Raw genomic sequence first — 20481 nt, 5'->3', positions numbered from 1 at the left:
GGGAAATGCTACCTACTAACCATAATCAGAAAAAATATCTTTTTTTGGCTTCTAAATTTTTGTTAAACTGTTTTAATTTTCTGATTATCTTAGTAATGTAAGAAAACATACTAAGTCTGCAGAAAAATGAGTCTCGCATAACTTATTGATACGGATAGCTATTTAAGCAGTGATTAAGGAAAAGTATGTGATGAAACCTCTTGCATTTGAAGTTAAAGAAAATTAGCACAAGTCCTTGACTCAAAAAAATCAAACTAGGTTAGACATCAGTACATATCCTGTTGGCAGCTTGCATCTCACCCTACCATCTTAGAAGTAAATTGCCTATGTGTAATTACCCGAAAGGACCTACAGTAATCTTGTAGATGGTGACTCTACTGGGCAACCTCCTCCTATGCTTTGCAGCCCTTGCCATGAGGAATTTTTTCCTCATATCTAATCTAAACTTCCACTGGTATAAATTGAGGCCATTTCCTCTCATTCTGTCGCTTGTTACCTTTGAAAAGAGACTGACTCCCACCTGGCTACAGCCTCCTTTCAGGCAGTTGTAGAGAGTAATAAGGTCACCCCTGACCCTCCTTTTCTTCAGGCTAAACACTCCCAGCTCTCTCAGTCACTCCACATAGGACTTCTGCTCCAGACTGTTCACCAGTTTTGTTGCCCTGCTTGCACATAACTCCAGCACCTCAATGTCCTTCTTGAATTGAGAGCCCCAGAATTGAACACAGGATTGGAGGTTTAGTCTCACCAGTGTCAGGTACAGGGGAGTAATCACTGCCCTGGTCCTGCTGGCCACACTATTGCTGATACAGGCCAGGATGCCTTTTGCTTTCTTGGCCACCTGGGCACAGCTGGCTCATGTTCAGCCATTGTCATCAGCACCCTCAGGTCCATTTCTGCTGGGCCACTTTTCAGTCACTCTGGCTCCAGCCTATGGTGCTGCCTGGGGTTGTTGTGGCCAAAGAGCAGAACTCAGCACTTGGCCTTGTTGAATGTCATGACACTGGTCTTGGCCCATCTCTCCAGCCATTCCAGCTCCCTCTACAGAGCCTTCCCACCCTACAGCAGATCAATACTCCAACCCAACTTGGTGTCATCTGCAAATGCAAGTGCATTCATTCCCCTCATGCAGATCACCAATAAAGATAGTAAACAAGACTGGCCCCAGTGCTGAGCCCTGGGGAGCCTCACCGGTGCCAGTTGAATGTACCTTCATTCCCACCACTCTGTGGGCCTGGCCATCCAGCTTGTTCTTCATCTAGCAGTGTACCCGTTCACACAATAAGCAACAAGTTTCTCCAGAAGTACGCTGTGGGAAATGGTGTCAAAGCCTTTATTAAAGACTAGATGTGTAACATCTACAACTCCCTTCATCCACATCATGATATCAGTAGCCAAGCTGAATTTCCATTCAGATGTTCAGCTGAATTTCCATTCAGAAGTCTTATAGTAGTACACCCCAGACAGAATGGTCTACATTTTTTCATTAAGTAGATCTGTATTTTTTTTATCTCTCTTCATAGAATTCTTAGCTTATAGCTTGAAGTTGGTAGATATAGGATACATACCTTCCATTTCCATGCTGAGTACCTCACGTTAATGATCATTTGGTTAGCAAATATGTACTTAAGTTCTTGATGATGAGAAGAAACTTCTTAAGGTAATTGTGTGAGGAGTAGTGTACTTCTACTTAAACCCCAATCTTAAAATATTTTATTATATGCTACTTGAAAAGCAGTGGAGATTAATGTTTTCTGGAGTTCACAAATCTGTTCTTTTCCTACCTTCTGCTGGATGTGAGGGACAAATCCATGGGAAAATAGTTGGGTCTTGATAATGGAAGGAAATGTTAAATATATATATAATTTTTTTTTTCTTTTAGAACAATGACACTTGTATGAAGAAGTATATCCAACAGACTGTTATAAAGAAAGGAATGTGCAAAAAGCCTACCTGGCCCCCATTTTGGTTTTTTTTTTTAGTTCTTTTTTTTTTCTTCAAATATTAGTCTGGTTTTATCCTTCAGTGATTACTCTGATCACGGTCAAAAAGAGGAAATTCCTAGTTTCCAGAGTTAGAAATTAAGTGAAAGAATAATGACAAGTTTCTGTGAACTTTTCAGTTGAAAGATAACTGTTGCTGCACTGTCTAACCTACTAGTTTTCTAGTTTGCCGTGATACCAATATGCTGCATAGATTCTGACTGCTTCTGATGTAGAAAACACACTGTGGCAGAAAAATTGAGATTGAGAACTAGATGATCAGATATCATTCTGCCTCTTTGGCCTGAAAATCAGTAGCTAAATAAATTATTGACATATTGCTATTGAACTCATCAAAATAATATTATTTATGATAATCAATTTTCCAGAACCAATGTCTTTTATTTTAACCTTTAGCTCAATTGCTAATGAGAATTCTTGGGAAATACTTGAAAAAGACAAGACAAGAAAACTTGTCATATAAAAATAATGTTTCTTATGATGTATTCAGCCAAAAAGATGGGTGGGAAAGTGGTTTTGCAATGAGAATGTGGACTTTACCACAAGAAACAAAATTATTAGTTTACACATTTCAAACTCTAATTTCTGAGACTGAGTATATTGCTGAGATTTCTAGTTTCCATTTAGACTATTTCCTTAGCTTTCACATTGCCTTTTCTACTTCCCTTGCCTCCACTATGTATATTGACATGTGGTGCTAAACATGTATGCTTGTATTAGCTTGATAATGCTGCTATGATGCAAAGAGGGCTTGGGGAATTGTTAATATCTGTATTTGTTTGAAGTATATGTATGTGCAATACTTGAAGGTTGTGGGCTTATTTCTCACACTGTCTGTGTTAGTGAAACATGAAACTTAGATCGCAACCAAAACCAGCTTACCCCTACTTAATCTTCTGCTTTCTAGAGTGTCCACAGTGCATAACTGTAATCCAGGAATTCTAGATGCTGTGACTGTCATGTATTAGTTACTACATGCTTAGCAAGTAGTATACTTATGTGTATATATATATATGGGTATATATCCAAAGAGGTATACTTTCTCTAGATAAAAATATATAGTACCATATACTTAGAGGATTCCAAGCATCACAGGTTTTATAATGGGAACTCTCCGGTGGCTCCAAAGTTATATTTCTTGAGTGACAAGCCCACTGACATAATGATTTCTGCAAAGCTTTTGACGGTGTCCCATACAACATCCTTGTCTCTAAAATGATGAGACATGGATCTGGTGACTGCAACACTTGGTACATAAGGAATTGGCTGGATGGTTGCCCTCAAAGGGTTATGGTCAATGGCTTGATGTCCAAGTGGAGAGCAGTGGTCAACCAGGGATTGATATTGGAACCAGTGCTTTTTAACATCTTTGTCAGTGACATGGACAGTGGGATCAAGTGCACCCACAGGAAGTTTGCTGACAAGATTAAGTTTTGAGGGGCAGTTGACACACTGGAAGGCAGGGATGCCATTCAGGGGGACCTTGACAGGCTTGAGAGGTGGGTCTATGCAAACCTCTTTAAGTTCAGCGAGGCCAAGTACAGGGTCCTGCACCTGCCCCAGGGAAATCCCAAGTACACATACAGGCTGAGCAGATAATAGAGTGAGAGCCCTGTAGGGAAAGACCTGGGGGATACTGATGGGGATGAGAGGCTGGACAGGACCCAGCAATGTGCACTCGCAGCCCAGAGACCCATCTGCATTCTGGGCTGCATCCAAAGCAGTGTGGCCAGCAGGGTGAGGGAGGGGATTCTGCCCCTCTGCTCTGCTCTGGAGAGACTCTACCTGCAGTGCTGCATCCAGCAGTAGGGTCCCAACATAAGAAACACATGGACCTGTTGGAGTAAGCCCATAGGAGGGAGAGCCACAAAAATCATCAGGGGACTGGGGCACCTGTCCTGTACAGGCCTACTGAGAGAGTTGGGACTGTTCAGCCTGGAGGAGAGAAGGCTCTGGGGACACCTTATAGCAGCCTTCCAGTACCGAAAGGAGCCTACAAAAAAGCTGGAGAAAGACTTGTTACAAGTCACGTAGTGATAGAACAAGGGGAAATGGCTTTAAACTGAGAGTAGGTTTAGATTAGATATTATGAAGAATTCCCCTACTATGAGGATGGTGAGGCACTGGAACTAGTAGATGTTGTAAATGCTCCATCCCTGGCAGGGTTCAAGGCCAGGTTGGATGGAGCTTTGAGTGAGATGGCTTAGTGGAAGGTGATCTTTAGTGTTCTTTTGCGCACAAACTATTTTATGATTCTGTACTAATGGACTTCATCTCAGAGAGGAGCTTCCTCTTCATAATCTCCTGTGTCATGATACTAATGAAGTCCAGTTTGAAGACTGGTTAGTCTTATCTTACTTTCAGATCAAACTTGTTTCAATAGTGTTTTATGTAGCCCTCATGAGGAGTTAGCAACAAGTCACATGAGTCTTTTGTCTACATGCTTGTATTGAGTAACAGTGTCAGTTCATGTAAAGGTATTTACTTAATCTACTGGGCACTGGTGAGCATTTCAGATGGCTTCTCCAGCTGCATCTCAGTAGCAGATTGGAATGGACTTGGACTTTATTCAAAGGCAGCCAAACTGTATGAGTTTAGCACTCCTAGTTGTTTTTACCCTTTCTTTAACCTGAAGTCAAGCATATGGCTTATCTTGTACCTCCCATGCCAGTGTAACTGTTTATCCAGTGTCATGCAAGTCAAGCATGCTTATTCTGTCACATATATTTCTCTAGACCTTAAGTACAGGAAATATGTACTTAATAAGTGAGGGTTATCCACATTGCCAGGCTGAAAGAACATTTACTTCAGTGGTTAAGAATTGTTTGTATTTAAGTAACTTTATAGTTATTAAAGGTTGTTTATTTTCTGGACAGGAGATGGCTCCACCTTACCATGATCAAGCGGTATCAGTGTTTCTAACACTAGGTGGAAGTGGTCAGCTCATCTCCCATAGAAGTGTTTAGACCCCTTGATTTGAACTTTGAGCCATAGGGAAATGCTTTTAAGTAGGAAAAATATCTGAGTCTGAATATGGAAACACACAAACAGAATGGTTGAATGGTGATCCAGGTATGAGGTACATGTCTGTCCTCTTCACGTGAAAATGTCTTGGCTGATCATTTCACATATGGTTGGACCTAAACCTTTCATAAGTGTAAGGATCCTGATAAATGAAACATCTTGCAGAAGGGGTTTAAATAGAAGCAGAAAAAAAGAAAAATTACTTCCATTACTGTATCTAAGCTTAGCAAGTGTTTCAAATGTATCTTTGTCTTTTTCCCCTCTACTGTTTGCTTATCTGATAAAGGGTATTTTTTTTATAATTTTGAATGTCTAACAGCAAATGTGGTGTTGAACCATGTGTCATGTAGGATACTAAATTAATGCTTTCAGTTTGGAGTACACCAGTACTCACAAATATTGCAGCACTTCAAGCAAATGTAAGGGACAAAAAAGTGGAAGTCACAAAGGACAGTTTGGAATATGGTGTTGCAAACTGTAAGCTTAAAGAAAATGTCTCCACATTAGCACTGATATGCAATGTCACACTGAAAAAAGTTACTGAGCCTTAAGAGATTAAACATAAAGCATGTTTGCCCACAAGTTTGAATGCTGGCATTGAATTTTTCTTAGTCACTTATATTTACTGTTTATCAAAAGTCAAAATTCTCTCTGTGCTATCATGGAAACTGATCCCAGCTATCTTTGTTCTTTGTGATAGATGAGCAATGCAATGATTGACTCTCTCAATTAACAGATAAGTATCATGTATGTAGGTTAAGAAAAGTTTTATAGATTTATAGTTATGTTTTACCCCCTTGCGTTGTTATCAAGGGACAGCAGGGGTTGAGACATTTGGGAGGGTCGGCTTGTCACTATGGTGACACTGACCTCCAATCAGGCTTTGAGGAAGTGATCTCCACCACTTGACAGCAAAGAAAGGAGTTGATGGACAGAATTTTGGGAGAGGCAAAAGAGTTAAAAGGCAAAACCTCCATTTTGTGGGCGAACACATGGTGCGGAAAATCCTTTGCTCCTGGCGTCGTACTATTTTATCTCTTCAGTCTTCTGTTGTATTTTTGATAAGGTTTAGTAAACCTTTCTAAATTTATGAAAAGTGTGCAACTATTTTTCACATTCTGTAAATTAAGGCTGAAATAAATCAGCTTGAATATCTAAGGAAACTTCAGAAATTCCATGAGTTTGTGCCTGCTATCTTAAGTAAGATGTCTGCCTTCATATATCATGTTAGGTGCACATGAAAGTAACAAGTGACTGAATCTTTTTGAATAACCAATGTTTTCTTTGTTGGATGAGCAAACACTTTGTAATCAGTGGAGAACTTGCTTTTTGGTCCATCTTTGAGATGGTTTTGGACCTGACAAGAAGCCTTCCATGTTAAACTAGTATGTATTCCCATTTGACTCCCAGATACAAGCTTATGATCTGTATGTCTGTGGCCTGCAAGCTTACTCTAGATGGTTTTCACACATCTTCTTTTTTGTACGGCATTGTGTAAAATTTTCAGATGTGATTTAGTAAGGATACTGATTCTCACCTTTAATTTGATTCAAAGAGGTTTGCCTGTTTAACAGGTTTCTGATGCCACTGACTTTCTGTTTGTCAGACAGGAAAACAAAACTCCTTCCTGTTTATCTTTTTGGAACTTTTACCATAGTTTTTCAGGTTAGACTCGCCACTGACATTTTTCTTCTACTCATAGAACGTGTAATAGATTGTTCTCACTGGTGGAGTATGCAGCTTCTCACTGTGAAGGGAAGTGCACATAGGTATCAGCAGAGCCTGTTTGAGACTCTATCAGCAAAATAGAATAGATTTTCTATATGGCATTTTGTTGCAGCTGTGTTCTTCCCAACTGAGTCTTCAAATGCATCCTTGAATACAGGTGCAAATTCTATGGCTGATGTGCAGTTTGATAGACTGAGTTATGAAGATTCTTCTCCTTAGAGCAAATCTGAATTTCTTTCTATTAATAATTCTGTATTAATTAACCATGCTTAAGCAGTAGTGGCTGGTTTGATGTCTTTCATGAAGTTTTGGGTTTTTTTCTGACTAATTTCTCAATTATTTGCTGGCATCTGACTTAGTTTAAATTTGCTAGAGCTATGGTGAACCATAAGCTTCAGGAAGGTAGTCATAGAGCAGAGGAAAAAGAATATTCAGTACTCCACAGTCAGCATCTACATGACTTCATCAATTCACATCTGTAGTTTTTCTGCAGGCTTTTTTAAGTATCCAGTCTTCTGAATATAGTATATAGACTGGCAAAATAAAATTAAGGTTTGCCTGAGTAATCTTCTGAGGCTTTTGGAAAAAACACAGTTTACTCTTCATCTTCAGCTTTGAATAATACAAAAAATAAGTGGTAGTTCTGTCAGATCTCTGACAGTGTCTTATCTTGAATAAAAAGATTTGTTTCTTTCCCTAGCTCTTTGTTTTTTGGAGTTACTGTGAACTAGAGTAAACAATATTGTAAAAAAATCAAAATTGTAACAGACTTCTGAGGCAAAGCTTTAGAGAATCAAACTGTAGCAGAAGAGGAACTTCAAACACAAGAATAGGGCATTGCTGTGTTTAACTTTAGGAAGAAGTACCAGTTTTGAAAAAGTCACTTATTTTCATGCCTTTTTATAGGGATATGAACTGTAAGATGATACTTATGTGTCAAAGTTTGATTTTTAGTTTCTAATACAGTTTTTCTGTATATATTATCTTGAATCTATTTGAATGCTTTTTCATTGGATACCTGTCAGGTACATCTGGCTCTTCTTTGGTTATGAAGATCATAATTCTTTTCCAGGAGGCTAGACACACTGTCCTGTTTGTGAAAAGGAGCTGTTTCTCTTATTCCAGAGTTCATAAGAGATGTTTGTGGCTAATATGCTAATTTTTCCAGTGCTTTTTTTTTTTAATAGGCATGCTAATTCTACAAGTTAATTCTTCAGTGACTTGTGGCAATGCAAGCAAAGACAACATCTACAAATGTTACTGTTTAAATGGAATTGCTCCTACTTCAGGCATCAAAAGAGTGATATATTGGCACTTCTTACTGATGTCTGCCTGCTCCTACCTTCTTCACTTACTGTCCCAGCATTTTCTTAGGACTGAGGCTTCTATATTTCTGGGAGTTTATGTTTGCTTTGGATGACATGGCTTGTCCTTGCATTTAGTGTCCATCATGTTAGCTCAAGAAAACAGAATTTTCTTTTGAAGATCTATACAAAGAACTGATTCTTGTATATTCTGTTTGGGAGAATCTTGTTGCTTCAGTTTTTAATTCTTGCAGATGACATCATTCAAGCTATTATTTGTTATTTCAGTTTTATTTTTCATCTTGAGACTGAAAAAACATAACAGTTTTAGAGGCTTCCATTTGAGAGGATTTGTTAACAATTTTAACCATTTTCTTCTCTGTTTTCAGCTGGAGTGAGGCTGTGATGAAGGCATAGTTAGGTGTTCAGGAAATAAAATAAGACTTAGAAGTCAAATTCTGTACAGAGCTTGTGAATTAATATGTTTTGCCTGAAAACTTTAATCTTAGAATCAATTTTTTTATTTCACTGTTTGCTGTGAGAATAGACACTTAAGCCAGCCAAAGACAGAAAAGTGTTTTTGCTCTTTAGGGTATGCAGTGAAATATTCTTAGTGAAGTTTCCATTTCTTCATTTAATTAAAAAAAAAATAACATTTTCAACTCTGAATGTTGTAATGGATACCTTCCTTACTGTTTCTTTCGTCTTCTGTCAAATTTAAAATAGAATTATTTTTAGACTTTTAAAATGTTTTAAAAAATAAGTGAAATCCACATAATTTGTATTTTTTAATGACTTTTAATAGGCTGGCAGTATTTTTGAGTAAAACTATCCTATTAACAGATGTTCATCTGTGGGAGGATGCTAAGGAGTCCTTTGAAACTGAAGCAGGACCTAGTTTGCTAATTGTCTGTTAAGGGCAAAGGGGATTAGGAGCTGATGTTTGGAAGGAATAATACCTAGAGAATATAAAGAATCAAGCTATTTGTCACAGACCTGGAATGGGTAAGGTGGGAAGGGACCATGGTGGGGGGTCATCTGGTCCAACCTCCCTGCTCAATCAGGGTCATCTTAGAGCACATGGCACAGGTTTGTGTCCAGTTGGTTCTCGAATGTCTTCAGTGAGGGAGACTCCACAGCCGTTCTGTTCCATCTGTTCCAGTGCCTGGTCATTGCACAGTAAAGAATTTCTTCCTCATGTTCAGGTGGAGCTCCCTGTGTGTTAGTTTGTACCCATTGCTTTTTGTTCTATTGCTTGGCACCACTGAGCAGAGCCTGGATCCACCCACTGACACCCTCCCTTCAGATACCCACAGACATTGATGTGGTCCCCTCTCAGTCATCTCTGCTCAAGGCTGAGCAGGCCCAGCTCCCTCAGCCTTTTCTCCCAAGAGAGATGCTCCTGTCCCCCCATCACCTTTGTCACCCTCTGCTGGACCAGCTCCAGGAGCTCTGTGTCTCTCTGGTCCTGAGGAGCCCAGAACTGGACACAGCACTCCAGATGTGCCTCAGCAGGGCTGAGCAGAGGGCCAGGATCACCTCCTCCAACCTGCAATGCTCTTCCCAATGCACCCCAGGACACCACTGGCCTTCTTGGCCCCCAGGACGCACTGCTGGCTCATGGACAGGTTGCTGTCCACCAGGTCCTTCTCCTCAGAGCTGCTTTCCAGCAGATCAGCTCCCAGCCTGTGCTGGTGCCTGGGGTTCTTCCTCTCCAAGTGCAGGACCCTGCATTTGCCTTTGTTGAATTTGAGACAGTTCTTCTCTGCCCATCTCTCCACCCTGTCAAGGCCCTTCTGAAGGGCAGCACGGCCCTCTGGGGTATCGGCCGCTGCTCCCAGCTCTGTGTCATCAGTGAATTGCTGAGGAGGCACCTGCCCCTTCATCCAAGTCCCTGAGGGAGAAGTTAAATAATACCAGGCCCACTCTTGATTCTGGGGGGTCACCACTTGTGACAGGTCTCCAACCAGACCCTGTGCCACTCATAATGATCCTCTGGGATCTGCCATTCAGACAGTTCTCAGTTCACCCCTCTGTCCCCTCATCCAGGCCACACTTCCTGAGTTTGTCCACAGGATGTTGTTGAAGACAGTGTTGAAAGCCTTGCTGAAGGTAAACAATATCCATTGCTCTTCCCTCATCCATCCAGGTAGTTGTCCTATCATAGAAGGCAATCAGATTTTCTAAGCATGATTTCCCTTTGCTGAATCCATGCTGACTTCTGTGATCACTTTCTTGTTCTCCATGTTGATAAGGATGGTATCCAGAAGGAGGCACTCCATCACTTTTCCAGGGATTGAGGTGAGGCCTGACTGGCCAGTAGTTCCCTGAGTCCTTCTTACCCTTTTTGAAGACATTCTTAATTATGAGAATAATCTTAGCAGTATGAAAATATAGTAGCAGTGTTTGTGATTTTTTTAAAATTAACTATGTTAAGCATATAAATTGTTGAAGAATCTTCTCCGTGCATCATGTCTCATTTATGAAATTGTAGATGTTCTGTTGATACCTCAATGTATTTCAGAACATACAACGTATAGTTATGTTGCCTCAAGTGTGCAAATAGTGGGGCAATAGGAAGAATATTTAACTTGGTTTATTTGCTTTCTGACCCTAACTGATTATAAAAAATGCAGCAATAACATAATACTACATCAATTTACTTAACTAAATAGAAAATATTAATTTAATAATCCATATATATAAAAAATATTGTTATATGTGTTTCTTGGTATAAGTTGTCATAATTCCAAAGTAGTTCAGATATATCAGGTTGGTGTATGGAATCACAATATGCTTAATGAGTTGAATAAAATTGGTGTCATATTATCTTCTCTTTGACCTTAAATATCCTCAAAATGTATTTTTAGACAGCTGCAGTGAGAACAAAGAAACTGGAAGAAAACATTGAAGCAGAGAGAGCAGCACATTTAGCATCCAATTTCACTTCAGAGATCATACAGGTAAACTTTTTGTTAAATATTTCATAGAAATTTACAGAAAAACAGTTGAGGAAGTTGTGAAGATATAATGCTGCAAAAATATGAAGAGCAATTGCTCCAGTGAAAAACCTAAATAGATTTATTGCAGTAAGTGTCAAAATCATAAATAAATAAATAAATAAATATATGGACAGAATAGAAGAGTATCTGCTTTTCAGAGAACTTTAAAATTATTAGAATAAATAATAAAATGTCATATTTGTAAGTTTGAGAATTCCCATTACTATTTAAACAGGGAAAAGGAAATGTTTCACAGTAGTTAAGCACTATACTACTGTTTAAATATCCTGCCCTGTATCTTCTGAATGGCTGCTTAGAGCAATTTGGAGACAAAGTGCATACATCCAACTTGTCTACTCCAAAAATTATGATACTTGCAGTTACCAGTAAAGGTTGATTATATTAATAAATCTAGTATATATACTTGAACATTATTTTTTTTTATCTGTATCACACAAGAGTTTATCTGTCAGTAAAACAATTATGATTTATTAAAAAAAACTTGAAAAAACTAAATGGTGATTTCTTAGTAATATCATATTAGTTAACAAACTTGCTGGACTTCCGAAAGACTAAACAAAAAAGAAGGGAATTTGGTATCTTTTTTCCCTATTTTCTGAGTAACAATAATAAGCATTGCCATTCTTCAGTCAGTTATTTTCTTATTTTCATGATCTTCTGTATGTACAGGCATGTAAATTTTAAAATTGATAATTTAACTAGAAAAGATTTAGTTTGCTTAATTTCCTCTCTATTCTGCAACATACAAAAGAACTGAGAGGATAACACTCCTTAAACTTAGAGGCTTGGGTTTCTGGATGAATAACTGATAAAGTCTTTTTCCTTGTTTATATACATGGACAAGCTAGAAGTGTGCTTTTTTCTGAGAGAAAGTATAGCCTTTATTATTAGTCCCACACTTCATGAGTCTATTTAAAAACTAGAATTTCCCTGGAAAGCTTCAGTATTAATAAGAACTGAAAATGTTCAGACACCTCCAAATGAGAAAAGAAGGTACTTTTCATTGTCATATCTATTTGTCTGTGGTTGAACTGTATGTATTCTTACATTTTTTACATGTGTTCAATGTTTTTTACATGTGTATATGCTTTTATACTAAATTAATAGAATATACTCTACTGTAAAGCAGAACAGACCATAGAAGATCATGTAAGTGTTTCTTGCTTTAATTGCTTTTTTATCACTTGGTGTAGTTAAGAATTCGAGAACTTGAAGAAGCTGTGTGTGTGGAAAAGGACAGACGAGAAGAAGCTCTTTCAGATTTAGAAATGATCAGGAAAGAGTTCAAAGGGTTGGAATATGCATATGAGAGAGAAAAACACAATGCCCAAGAGAACTTGGAGAAACTCAGTGTGTAAGTTTCCCTTTAAATTCATTGTAAAATGGCAGTAGACAGCTGGATTACCACTTACAGCTTACATTTATATAGTTTTCAGTCAATATAAAACAACTAATCTAATGCAATTTCCCAAACCAACCTGAAGTTCAGAACCTGGTGTGCCATTAATAACAGGTCCATATCAGTAACGATATGGGTGGGTAAAGAAAATAACTGATCTGTTACCAATTATTTGCCAAAGCAAAAATGTTGGAAATTATACTTACGGCAGGGTCCTGTCTCCTGTGTATTTGGAAGGAGTGTAGGAAAGCACACGTGGCAAGGTTAGAACAGTTTTTTTTTTCTTCTGTATATACTTACATTATTGTGAAAATATTATTTTTCACTTCAGTGAGATAGACCAATCTTTAAGACTCTGTTGAGAAGTTGTGTGTCATTTATAGTGGTGAATCTTCAGCTTTTGAATGATTGTGGAAAATGTTGACTAGCTGACGAAAAAGGAAGAAGGCATGAAGTGTATGAGAGCAGATGAAATTACCTGGGATTCCTTTCCTGCTCAGCACAGTCTACTGTGTCCATGGTAACAGATGTTTTTTGGAAGAAAGGTTTTGCTATATGTCCTGGGCAGATATAGGATACACTGTACTAAGTCTTCTTCCTTAGCTGAATGAAGTTTTTATTGGCGTGAGAAAATATCAGGAAGAAGACTGGTGCTGGAAGACAGAGAACTGAGGAGTACATGAAATAAAGGATAGTAGTTTGTGAAATTTAGGGAGAAGAGGGGGTTTAGAAGACATGAAGTGGGTGGCACACAGTGGGGTTGTGAGGAGAGAGAGGTAGAATGGGTTGAAAAAGAGAGTTTGCATCTCTTAGTATAGGAATATGGGGGCCTGCACATAAAAGTATTTGTGGTGACTTGCTCATACAAGCAGTAGAGGGGAAAAAGGAAACTGGTTTCCCTACAAAAAAGGAATTTTGTGGCCCAAGTTCTATATTCATGCTTACAGAGATGTTTTTAGTAATATAGTTGAAACGTGTGCTGTATTGTAAACATCTTAGAGCTGTTTACTAAAAAAAAAGGTCAGAAGAGGCCTGATGTGCATTTAGGGAAACCAGAGTCACATTAAAAAGTGGAAACTTTTTTCTCAAAGCAAAAGATATAACTTTTATGATAAAAATTTGTGAAAAACATTGTGATAGTCATCTAAAATTCTTCTTCAGGAAGACTGCAGTCTTCACAGCTGTGAAACTAAGTGTATTTCAAGATGCTCTACAGTTCTAAAATAACATCAGTTAATTAAACTGTACTCTCATCCTGCCTGGTTGTTTTTGCTGTGGGCATGGGTTCTCTGTCAGTAAATACATGACACTAAACTGATACCATGTTCTTTGTGAAATGGGGAAGGCCTGGACCATTGACTTGACAATTTATTCAATTTTTCTTGTTTTGTTTTAAAAAAGCTCCTTTGTTTGCAATCCAGCCTTTTTTTGAGGAATGGTTGTTTGATCAATAGTTTTGCATAACACAGGCTATTTTGTACCATCTGAGCTTTTCTTGCCTGTAACTTTTTATTCTTACAGAGCATATGGACTTTGGTTCTTTTTTTTTCAATCTTGGTTTGGTTTTCTTATTTTTTTATTTGGTGTAGTGGGTTTTTTTTATTTTTGCTGTGGTACGTTCCTATATTTGAGTGGTCCAGAAGATATAGAAAAATTAATGTTATGGAAGTTTTCTTGAAGAAGTGTTCAAACACTTCCAGTGTTTTTTCTTGAACCATTTCTTCACTTGTTCCAAGACCTAATATTCCAAAGTTTGTCTTTGTATTGATGTTAGACCAGAAAAATTAATCATCCTTAGTGAAATGTGGGTTTTTTTAGTTTGGTTTTTTGAATAATGCTTGTTAAGTTATTGTAATTTTCAGTCTAGAAAAAAACTATCCTGTCTTGTCAACATGTCTGCCATAACATGGCTTCCTGTTATCAGTCAGGGAGCTGTTAGTATGGATGTGTTCTGGGAACCAATAGATGTTAATAAAATATTAGCTAATTAGCAGCATTTTTAATGTAACTTAAACATCTGTTTAGGTATTTTCCAAATAATTAGAATTTTTTAAGCTTTACCACAAGATTTTTAAATTTTTGGATTAGTAAATTTGGTTAAAAACATGAACTTCTGTATGTAGTAGCTTTCCAGTTAAGTCTCTGAGAATCTCTTAAAGATATTTTTCTGAATTAGATTGTTTGGACCAACATGACGATAATGGTTAGGCGTCGAATTGTATGGTGCATTCAATAATGTTTTATTCCTTGTGAGATTCTTTTATCTAGATATATGAAGATATTTCTTCGAGCATTGAAGGGGTTTGTGTCTAGGATAGTTTTGATCCCCAAAAGTTACATCTTTGAAAAATGTTATCATAAAAAAAAAAAAGAGGTTTTTTTAGAGAATATATTTCTTTGTTTGGAATTACTGCAGGAAATCCCTAAATAAGTATATTTTTTATACTTAAAACTATGAAATACAGTTTTTACAGATACGGTACCATTTGCCTTAAGAATTTCAGTAGTAGCGCTTACAGAGAAGTAAATACTTGAGTTAATAAAATGCAAGATGAACCTTAAAAAGCCTTCCCTTTCTGCTCTGAACTGGACAATTATGTTCAGTGTTCCTTTTTCAGGAAGGAAATTTGCCCTATCCTAGATGTTTTTTTGGGATAAAACAGAATTTATGCCTGAGGCATCTGTTCTGTATCTTAATTGAATATGAGAATAAATGTTGTCTAATATCCAAGCAGTACTTTTCACTGCTTGTTATCATGTGTTGATTCATGCAATTACTTCTAGCAGCTTCTGCTAACTGAGTTTTTTGAAAGCAAATTGTGTTCTGTGATTTCAGAGAACACAAACCTTTCCATGAAAATTAAGACAGTTAAAACACAGGTAAAACAATTGGTGGTTTTGTTAAGAGATGTGGAAGAGATATGAACAGCCTATCCTCACAATTTTGTTAGGCCAGACACCAAAATTTCCAGACCTCTATTAAGATAAGTAGCGAAGGTCGAGCTTTTTCTGGGATGGACATCAATCTACTCAGTTTCCTTGAGGTAATTACATGGGGTGGGTAGGTACTGCCTTATCTGTTTCCTGTCCCCTTTTTATTCTTTGAAGCATACAAGTGTCAGTTACATTGGTGAAAATCAGTGGTTGCTTTCACCGGACACCTTCTGAGAGAATACAACAGCCTTTGATCTACTTACCTTTGAAGGGTCTGGTCTTTGGACTTCAGACAATGTCAGGAGCTTGGCTTTTTTTTTTTAAGACATAGTTTGGCATCCAAACATATTTTCTCTTTCTCTGGAGGACGTGCATGAGTTTGTCTTTAAGCCTTAGCCAAATGAAAGTCTTAGAGACTTTCATTTGTTGTGCTAGAACACTTGAATGTCTCTTTAGCTGTAGGTAAATAATGCCAAAGTTGCAAGCTATATAATGGTGTAAGAATTTGTTTTCTCAGAAAAAACCATAGTTATAATAACTGAAACTAAGGAAACGGGCTTTTGTGGGTGGCATAATTTTTTATTTTCTTAGAAAAAATATAGTTGTAATAACTAAAACCAAGCTAACAGGCTTTTCTGGGTTGCATAATTTATTAATTAGCTCTGAACCCAGTAGCACTATGTAAATTGGAAACAACATGGGATTTGGGTCTCTGTGTGAATTTACTTTTCTTGAAGAGTGAGAACATGACATAGAATAATTTGGAACTGCTTTTGCTGTGTTTCCGAAAGCTGTGAGAGTAGAAACTAGTCTGGGAGACTGAACAGGCAGGTTTTGAAGAATTAAGAAGTAATCATCTGCAGCTGCAGCAAAAAATCAGCCAGACTGATGCAGAAGCACATAGGTATTTGGTGGACTGCTGAAGAAGTCCTTCAACTAAAAAGATACATTAATCTTTCACAAATAAATTAAAGTTAGAAAGTTACAATATTGATTCAAAAGCTTCAAAATTGCAAGAACTTGGAGCCCTTTGCACTGCTTTCAGTTATAGGGAGACAGGAGTGCTAGGAGAAAAAGAGATTATGTTTCTGCTGGATGTTTCTACTGATGAGAGCTACATCAAAGAATGGTTCAGGTTGAAAGGAATTGCAGGAGATCTGTAGACCAACCTACTGCTCAAACTAATACAAGCTATGAGATCAGGCTCTTCAGGGTTTAATCCAGTTAGGTCTAGAAAATGTGGAGAATGGAGATGGCACAGTCTCTCTGGGAACCTGTTCCATATAGCTGGAAAACATTTTTCCTTGTCTGAACCTTTTTGAATTCAGTACTTGTCTTGGAGACAGAGAGTGCTGTGAGGTAATTGTATGTGTTTCCTTGATAACCTCATTTTAGATACTGTGAGGCCTGTTGTACACTGTGGAGTTATCTCTTCTCCAGTTTGAACATACCAAGTTTCCTCAGTTCTTATGTGTATTTCTGCTGCTGATCATGGTGGTGACCATTACCTTAGCCCACCCCAACTTTTTTCCTATGTTGTGAGGGGTGCATGTAGTTAAAAGTGATCATTATCCTAGATGTGTTGGAATGACTGCCAAATATGAGGTGATGAATCACTTCCCTTGATCTGGCTATGCTGCTATTAATACAGCCTAGGATGGTGTTAGCTATCTCTGCTCATATGCCACACTGCTGATTTGTGGCTGTGTGTCATGGATACCAGGTTCTTTTTAGCATAGCTTCTAACTAGCTAGTTATGAGCCACATCACTTTAGGTAGTCTTTCCTAAATTCTGGTCTTTGCACATGTCATAGTTGAATGTCAGAAGGTTCATTCTGGCCTGTTCTTTCTCCATGGCTAGAGAATGACAGCTCTTCTTTTGAGGGTATCAATTTTATTGTGTCATTATCTACCCACACGCAGTTCACTGTTCACTGCAGGTATTGTGAGACTGCACTCTTGGCTTACTCCAGCTGATGGTTGAAACTGCTAAACGGATCTTAGACAGACCTCTACGGTATTACAGCCATTCCAGCTACTACCATCTGGGCTTTGCTATCAAACCACTTTTATCAATGTTATAATTCACATATGTAGTCTTAAGTTGTAACAGCTATAAAAAAACTGTGGGAAAAAGTGCTAAAATCCTTGCTAAAATCATATTATAGGTGCTAAATATTTGATCTACTTGCCCTCTTGTTGTCCACAGCCCTGATCATTTTATCATGGAATATAACAGGGTTGGTCAGGTATGATTAAGCTCCCTAAGTGTTCCCAATCACCTTTTTCTCTTTCATGAGCCCAGAAAATTGTCCTAGAAGGAATTGCTTTGTAGCTTTCCAGGGCTGAAATGAAGCTCAGTGGTTTATAGTTCCTTGGCTTCTCCTTTTGACTTTTGCCAAATATGTGTGACATTTGCCTTTCTTTATTTGCCAGGGACCTCCCCCAATTTTTCTGACCCTTCATGATGATAATCAGCAATGCCACTTTGAGATTAGCCAGCTTTATAAGAACCTTTGAATGTAGGTGAGCTGACCTCTTCAATTCTATGGGTTGAGTTCTCACAGGTTATCTCAGACACAATCTTCACCTATTACTAGCAATTGTTCTCCTTTTAGTGTCCTTTTACTGTCAATGGAGGCTTGGGAGTAGGCCTTGTCAGGGAAGATGGAGGACAAAAAGGCAGGGAGTATGCTGACTTTCTCTCTGTGCTGTTGGTAAAATAGCTGCTTTGTGTATAAGTCTGTTCATGTTTTCTTTCCTACCATAACAGTGGTAAAATCCCTTCTCATCTTTGTCATCTTTTGTGAATGTGCCTTTCCTGAGGTACAACAGAGTGTACAAGGAAAAAAAGTGATTGATCTACCTGTGATTGCACACTGTGGAAACCCCCAACCATACCCAGTCCCTCTACCATGCTACCCACAAGGGAGCCCTTCCCCTGTCCCCAAGAAAATGACATGAGGTGGTATAGAATAACCTCCAGATCCTAGCCATCCCCACTCTTGGTTACTGCAAAAATTAATCCTGTTCTGGCCAGAACAAGGGTAAGAATATAGTCAGGTATGTGGAAACTCAAGGAGCAAGCTTTGTACTTGAAATCAGTGCTGATGATGCAAGATATGATGTCTTTCTGAAGAGAACTAATGTGTTAATTAAGATATGATGACTTCTTTTTATTACATGTAATCTGGAGTCCATATTCAAATGGTCAAATGAATTTATGACTGGAAGTCCAACACAAGCCTTGGTGATGGAAAAGAACATAACCATAACTGAAAAGTTTTTCTTAGAAGGAATATATAAGTTTCTTCACTTAAAAAAATAGGGCAAGCAGCTTCATAAGTCATATGAAGTGGTAACATGATGTGATAACCAGATTGTCTTCTAAAAATATGTAGAATACTTGACATAAGTATTTTGATTAAAATGTTCTAATGTTGAAACTTTTCCAGATTAGAAAAAGAGTGTTTCTCCTCAAACAATAAAATGAAAGAAGTGATTGAAGAAAAAAAGAAGGTAATTATGGACCTCTCTGCAAGACTAGGGAATGCTGAAAAAAGCTGCAGTGAATTACAGAGTGAACTTGCAATGGTAAGGCAAAAAGCCTATGGCACTTGTTTAGGTTTTTAAACATACGCTGAACATAATCTGCATTTGCTGTTCTGAGCTGTGGAATAAATCTGACTTTGCATTACTCTCATATTTATTTATATTATGTTGTTTTGTGAAACAAGAGTAAATATAGATAAGATACTGGAGAAACTAATTCCAAAATGTGTTTTAAGTGATACACCAAGTATTTAATTCAGGAATTATTTGCAGAAAACAGTTATTTAAAAAATATGGCTGAGTTACTCTTGAGTAACCAGCCTTTGCATTCCTAATGAAGAAGGCAATTTGTAGATATGGATTATGATTTTTTGTGAAGAATGTTCTATCTTCCTACCCAAGCTTTTTTTTCTCAGGCTTGATTAGTTACCATTGTAGACTTGCTTATTTCTATTTCACATAATGTTTTTAATGCAAGCATTTGACTGGAAAAACTATTTGAAAATGTCTTCTTTGAAGGCGACAAACTTTTTAGTTGATTGGGTTTTTTTTGTTTTTTTTGGTGTATATTTGTCGTATTGGATGTATTTTACAGCATTATTTTCTGAAATATTTTTCCTTTTATATAACCAGTTGGTGCCTTGCCACTGTCTCTAAGCACCCCAACTTTGAATATCAATTTTGCCATCCTCTTTAATAGCTGGAGGGTCAAAACAAAAAGCTTAGGATATCTTCATTAATGACATAGATGAAGGGATGGGAGTGCACCCTCAGCAAATTTGCTGATGACACCGAGCTGAGTGGTGCAGTTGACACACCTGAAGGACAGGATGTCATCCAGAAAGACCTGGATTAGCCAGAGAAGTGGGCCCATGAAAATGTCATGTTATTTACCAAGACCAAGTGCAAGGTGCTGCATCTGGGTCAGGGCAACCCCCAGTGTCAACACAGGCTGGGGATGAACAGATCAGAGCAGCCCTGCCTAGAAGGGCTTGGGGGTGCAGGTGGAAGAGAGGCTGGATGTGACCCTGCTGAAAGAAAGTAAGCCAAATACATCCTGGACTGCATCCAAAGCAGTGTGGCCAGCAGGGAAGGGGAGGGATTCTACCCCTCTGCTCTGCTCTACTCTACTATAGTCTGGTGAGACCCCAGCTGCAGGGCTGCATCCAGCTCTGGGGTCCTCAGCACAGGATGGAGATGGATCTGTTGGAGAGAGTCCAGAGTAGGCCACGAAGTTATCACAGGGATGGAGCAGCTCTGCTGCTATGAGGCAGCCTGGAGAAGGGAAGGCTTTGGAGTGGCCTAATTGTGACCTTCCACTACCTGAAGAGAGACTTTCCAGAAGGGCATGTAGTAAGAGGACAAGGGGAATGACTCCAAACTTAAAGAAGGTTTTCATCAAATATTAGGAAAAAATTCTTTATTGTAAGAGTTGTGAGGCACTTAAACATAACAGAAAAGTTATGAAACATAACAAAGAAGCTCATAACAGAGAAGTTGTGAATGCCCTATTC

At 38.2% G+C, this 20481-nt stretch overlaps 1 protein-coding gene across 11 annotated transcripts in view; it reads left to right on the top strand.

The window, feature by feature from the left end:
* Window positions 1-20481, top strand: part of CCDC171 (coiled-coil domain containing 171) — a 155417-nt gene that overhangs the window by 17468 nt on the left and 117468 nt on the right. For all 11 annotated transcript variants that reach the window (XM_068177037.1, XM_068177042.1, XM_068177040.1 and 8 more), the window contains exons 7-9: window positions 10930-11022; window positions 12276-12436; window positions 18871-19009. In XM_068177037.1, coding sequence (XP_068033138.1) covers window positions 10930-11022; window positions 12276-12436; window positions 18871-19009 — 393 coding nt within the window. The remainder of the gene's footprint in view (window positions 1-10929; window positions 11023-12275; window positions 12437-18870; window positions 19010-20481) is intronic.

The sequence above is a fragment of the Anomalospiza imberbis genome, chromosome Z (genome assembly GCF_031753505.1).
Source record: "Anomalospiza imberbis isolate Cuckoo-Finch-1a 21T00152 chromosome Z, ASM3175350v1, whole genome shotgun sequence".
Lineage (NCBI taxonomy): Eukaryota > Metazoa > Chordata > Aves > Passeriformes > Viduidae > Anomalospiza > Anomalospiza imberbis.
This window is presented reverse-complemented; position numbering and strand designations above follow the sequence as displayed.